The sequence below is a fragment of the Alligator sinensis genome, unplaced genomic scaffold (assembly GCF_000455745.1).
Source record: "Alligator sinensis unplaced genomic scaffold, ASM45574v1 scaffold502_1, whole genome shotgun sequence".
In the NCBI taxonomy this organism is placed as follows: domain Eukaryota; kingdom Metazoa; phylum Chordata; order Crocodylia; family Alligatoridae; genus Alligator; species Alligator sinensis.
In genome coordinates this window covers 1,643,429-1,648,259 of record NW_005841896.1, presented here as the reverse complement: position 1 = coordinate 1,648,259, position 4,831 = coordinate 1,643,429, and the positions used below count along the sequence as shown (strand labels likewise).

At 42.5% G+C, this 4,831-nt stretch overlaps 1 protein-coding gene across 3 annotated transcripts in view; it reads right to left on the bottom strand.

Moving 5' to 3' along the window:
• LMO1 (LIM domain only 1) overlaps positions 1-4,831 on the bottom strand; it is a 99,846-nt gene that overhangs the window by 80,898 nt on the left and 14,117 nt on the right. For 2 of the 3 annotated variants that reach the window (XM_006018222.3, XM_006018221.3), the window contains exon 1: positions 199-710. The exons of the other annotated variant lie outside the window; for it this stretch is intronic. Coding sequence is in view for 1 of the 2 variants with exons in the window: in XM_006018221.3 (XP_006018283.1) it covers positions 199-223 (25 nt within the window). In the remaining variant the exon portion in view is untranslated. Of the gene's footprint in view, positions 1-198; positions 711-4,831 lie in introns of those variants that run through there. 3 annotated transcript variants of the gene reach the window in all.

Genomic DNA, 4,831 nt, shown 5'->3' with positions numbered 1-4,831 from the left:
TTTTGCGCAAGGGGGGGGGGGGGGGGGGGGGGCTGGGAACAAAAATATAAAGCAAGCACACTATTATCAGCAAAGGGAAAAATATAAAAGGTTGAAGGCAGAGCACTTGGTGTACATACAAATCAGAACTATTTGTTTTCATGTAAGGAACATACAGAACACCCCATATACAGGCTTAAGCAATCTCAGCACACCTACCGTCCTCCTTGTCCAGCACCATCATCTCAGGGATCAAGAAGAGTCTGGGGGTAGATGCTTCTTTGCCAGCAGGCTCCACTCAGAAGAGAAGAGAACTAGTCTCTGGGAACACAGATGAGCTATAGTACAGCTGATCGTCCTTTAGCAGTGAGTGAGCTCTAATTACCCAGTTGTCCAGCTTTTAACCTAGATTGCACTCAGTTAGAATTACATTCAGAAATGAAGCACTTTGCAGATACAAAAGCAGTCTCACCTACTTTTGTACCTCAGAATTGCAAGGAACTAAAACTGCAATTTAGAAAAAAGGGAGATCAGAGCTGTTTCTTTGGTTCTCACCTTCTAAATGGCTCAATTTGCACAGTATAATCTGTTTTAATGTAATTGCATTTGATAGCTCATAACCCTGGCTGTTGCAACTACACAGCTTTCAACCTTATAAAGTGTTTTCCCCTTGGATTTAAGCTGATTCTAAATCTAAAATTATATTCAGAGAGGGTAAAATATCTAAGCCTGACTACTGCTGCCACTGTCTCTCAATTTGTGAGCTTTGCACATTTGCTACTGAATAAATGCACATATTTCCCAGGGACCCCTTCTTATTCTCCTGTCAGGGTTGAATGGTGATTTTAAGTCTTCTCAGCTCAGCAGCACCACCTGCAGCACAGTCTCTGTAAATTGAGGTTTGATTGCTACTGAATTATTTTGAGCATTTCAAATATTACTAACTTTGCCTCTGTTCAATCTTGTTCATGGTTTGTGGGCTACTTTCATTTATGAATATACTCAGTAGTAAGAAATTCCATCCTTAGTCTTTATGGACTGCAATTTACCAATGTTTTCTTTTTGCTTATGCATTTTATTTCTCCAAAGCATGATCACTTTACCCAATATGTTTATTTAAAACTGGAGGGGGTCGCTTGAAAATGGCTAGTAGGTTTCAATAGGTCAAAGATTGATAAAGTTCTCTACATAAAATTCTAAGGGCACAGCCTTGGTACATTGACTACTACAATTATTAACTGTTTCACAGATGTGTCATAGCTTACAACTCAATTTAACGTTTTTGGTCCTCATTTCAACCTTATTTTAGTACGCTCACTTAAAGCTTCAAAATACAACTTGCAAAATTCAACACTGAATGCACTTCACCTTCAGCAATCCATATATTATCGACTTATACAAGCCAAATACAACGGTAGCCCATACCTACTGCTCTACCTGTTCATATACACTGTTGTGCCAGTTAATTCTAGTAATGCCAAATTATTAGAAGATATGATCTGCTATTCTTACTCACACAAGTAGACCATTGTTCTCAATTCTGTCAGTAAATGTTCCAGGATCAGGTCCTTTAATGCTGATCTAAACAGCATGTCAGCTGTGTCCATTTTTTTAAATCCAAGAAAACATTTTATTCTCATTTTAATGATACTTTTCCTTTCCCTTTACAACTGATACAACAGCACTCTTTAAAAGCATGATAGCAAGCTCAAGTTATATATCCTTAATACCTATTTTTAATTAGATTCCTTATCCTCAGCTCAAATGGCTTTTCCCTCCCCCTTCATTTTGAATACTTAATCCTAACAGTCCTTGAACATATTTGATGTTAAATGCATCATCATTTTGCATAGTCATTTCATCCAGCACTTAAAACTACTATTCTTTTTCCTGTAATATTAGTTTGCAAGAGCCGAAATTATACCATAGGGTAAGAGTGCAACAGCTATAAGTGATTATTTAACTAAGTTAAAAAGGAACGGGAACTGTAACGCCAAGATGAGAAAGCTAGTGCCCAAAAGTTCCGATTTAAAATTGCTTAGCACAGAAGTAGGATTTTCTAAACTGTAATATTTTAGACTGATGCTACTGACTTTTTAAATGAATTGTAGGTTTTGTTTTGTGTACTCTCAAGCTGCGCGGTATGAGCAGAGTATTTTGAGGCAATTTTATCTTTCAAAAAGAAAGGATTTAAAATATTTTTATTCAGCGATTAAAAGTAATGTACATTCTCAACTTTGCTATAATAGTTGACTTTTGTAGTAACTACACATACAAACTGACTGACATAATGCACCTGCCTAAAATTTTGTGCAATAATACGCAACACTGAGCTGGTACACATTTTATCCCTACATCGCTTCCACATGCCACATAAATTTGCACCAGGAATAACCCAAATGATATTTTTCTTGAACTTCTTTCATTCACTTTACTTATTTCAAACTCCAGTGGAAATTTTTTTTTCCAAACCCTTAACCTACTTGAAAGAACAATTAACAGAAATCAGCCGTGACTAAGATGGTATTTTGGCATTGGTCATGATATCTGAGGGCAGCTCGCTGATTCTGATTGCAGAGAACAGATGGTTAAAAACATTAAATCAGCATTTATATATTTGAGGAATATCTAGAATCGCTCCATTATTTATAAAGTATATCAGCCACTGGGCTGGTTAGTTTGTCTTAGGCAAAAGAAATGACATAGATATACTGGGCCAAATTCAACACTGATTTACACCCTGGAGTTGTACAGGCGCAAGTCCTTAAATAATTCTTCTTTAATCAAAGCTTTTAAGGGTTGTTTTGGGAAGACATACACATAAGTTTCCATCTTAAAACGGTATCTTCTACGTAATATCACATTACGTTACATCAGTCAAGTTATACTGTGTCACTTCAGACATGAAATAATGCTACCTCACTGACATAACTTGACATAGTGCCATGATTTATCGAGTCAGGGAGCTGACAGGTTTTTTTAGCCTCGTCCTTTGCCCACAATGATATCGTTATTGTTGAGACCTTAAGAAAGCAATATTGTGTTTCAGTTGCTTCTATCAAAAGCAAGAAACATTTGCCAAGGAAAGTTTCTTCTTACAAGGCAGCAAGCGGATTATTAGACTGCGTGTGGTGGCGGTGTCATGCTAAGGGCTAGCATGCTGCCCCGGAGCCATGATTGCTACACGTACCCTGAGGCTGGGAGAGCAGTCTCTACCAAGACCACAACGCAGCTTGACAACTAGCTCTCAGGGATGCAAAAGCTCGGAGCACGTTACAAACTCTACTTCAGAGAACACCACTCTTGCTCTCCGTGTAATACCCCAATACCGTTAGAGAAACGACAGACTCCCCAAATGCCAGCTTTCCATTCGGCAGCGCACAGCATTTGCTAAGCTACGGCAGTGCCCTCTTCTATAAACTTTTCTTTTTTAACACTTCAAAATGAACTGGAAAAAAGGAGGGCGTTTTACATCCACCGTCGTCAATGCTAGGATTTTTAGACGTTAAAAACTAGGCCTGTTCTTTTTAATGCACGCTTTCAGCTTGATATGGAAAGGAACTGGTACGGCTAAGCGAAAGCCTCCATTTTAGTCGCGTTTGTAACCCAGGCAGATCCAGCATGTCTTCTAATATTCATACGTAAGCAGACAACTGGAGCCCATGAGTCGGGCAGAAAGAAGGAAAGAACGGCTCAAGTGTAATATAACCATCTCCTCAAATAGTTACCTCTCTTAATCTCACCTTCTGTCCCCAATTTCTAACATCCTTAATAGGTGCAATTTCTCCTCTAGCCTAAGTACCCTGTCAACAGTTTTGAAGATTCCTAGGCATTACTTCAGTTTGTTACTCTGATCTCCACATCCCTCTCTCATCAGGGGGTTGTTTCTTACTTCTCTTCTTTTTAAGTGCATCCCATTCTAATTTCCTCTTTACCTCCACTCCCATCCCCATTATTTCCTTTCATATAGCCATTCATGAGATCTCCTGGAAGGAGGGCTGTTGAGAACTGTCTGGATAATCAATGGTTCTAGTTTCACTCACTCATGCCATCATCATGCCAGCCCTGAGCTCCTCAGGCTTAATGAGTAAGTCTGCAAGACTTGAAAGAACCCAAATATCCCCATTAGGAGACCCTCTTTAGATCTCGGTCTTTCCTCACAGCTCACCTGCTTCCCCCACTTCTGCTGTGGAAGCAGTATCCTGCTGTTACCCATCAATCAGATTTAAATCAGATAGGGGCTAGCAGGCACCCTGTGACAAGAAGTCAAGGGGATTAAGACGTCACCCGGTTTATTATTATGAAAGGGTGTTAATGGGGGGGGGGGGGGAAGCAACCCGTTTTCTTCAGGGGAAGATGGGCAGTGCAACACTTGGGAGTCTGAGGAAGTTTTGAGGGAGGCAGGTGGACATGCAACCCCCATCCTACCTGAGCACAGCCTGTTATGATTTAACCCTTTGCATCTTTGCATAGGGTGGGGGATGAGAGGAAGGGGCCCTTTAGTGAGGCTCTCTCCTTCCCCTGGCCACCGGAGCCTGGTGCGCCCCGCTGCCTCGGGCTGCTCCGACAGAGAGAGGAAGACCGCCACCAAAGAGAGACAGCAAGCAGCGCCCTCCCCTCCGCACCTCCGAGGCGCTCCACATTCAAGCCCGGCCCGCAGGCGGAGCGCAGGGGACAGGGCTGGCGCCGGGGGGCTGCGGTCGGTCAGGCAGGCGCTCCCCTCACAGCGGGCGCAGCCTCCCCGCCCGGCGCCTGCAGAGAGCGTGTGGGGGGCCGAGGTGCGTGGCCGGGCGTCCCCGCGCCCTCGGCCGGCCCCTGCAATGCCGCCAGGCGCCGCCCCGGCCAGTTGCGA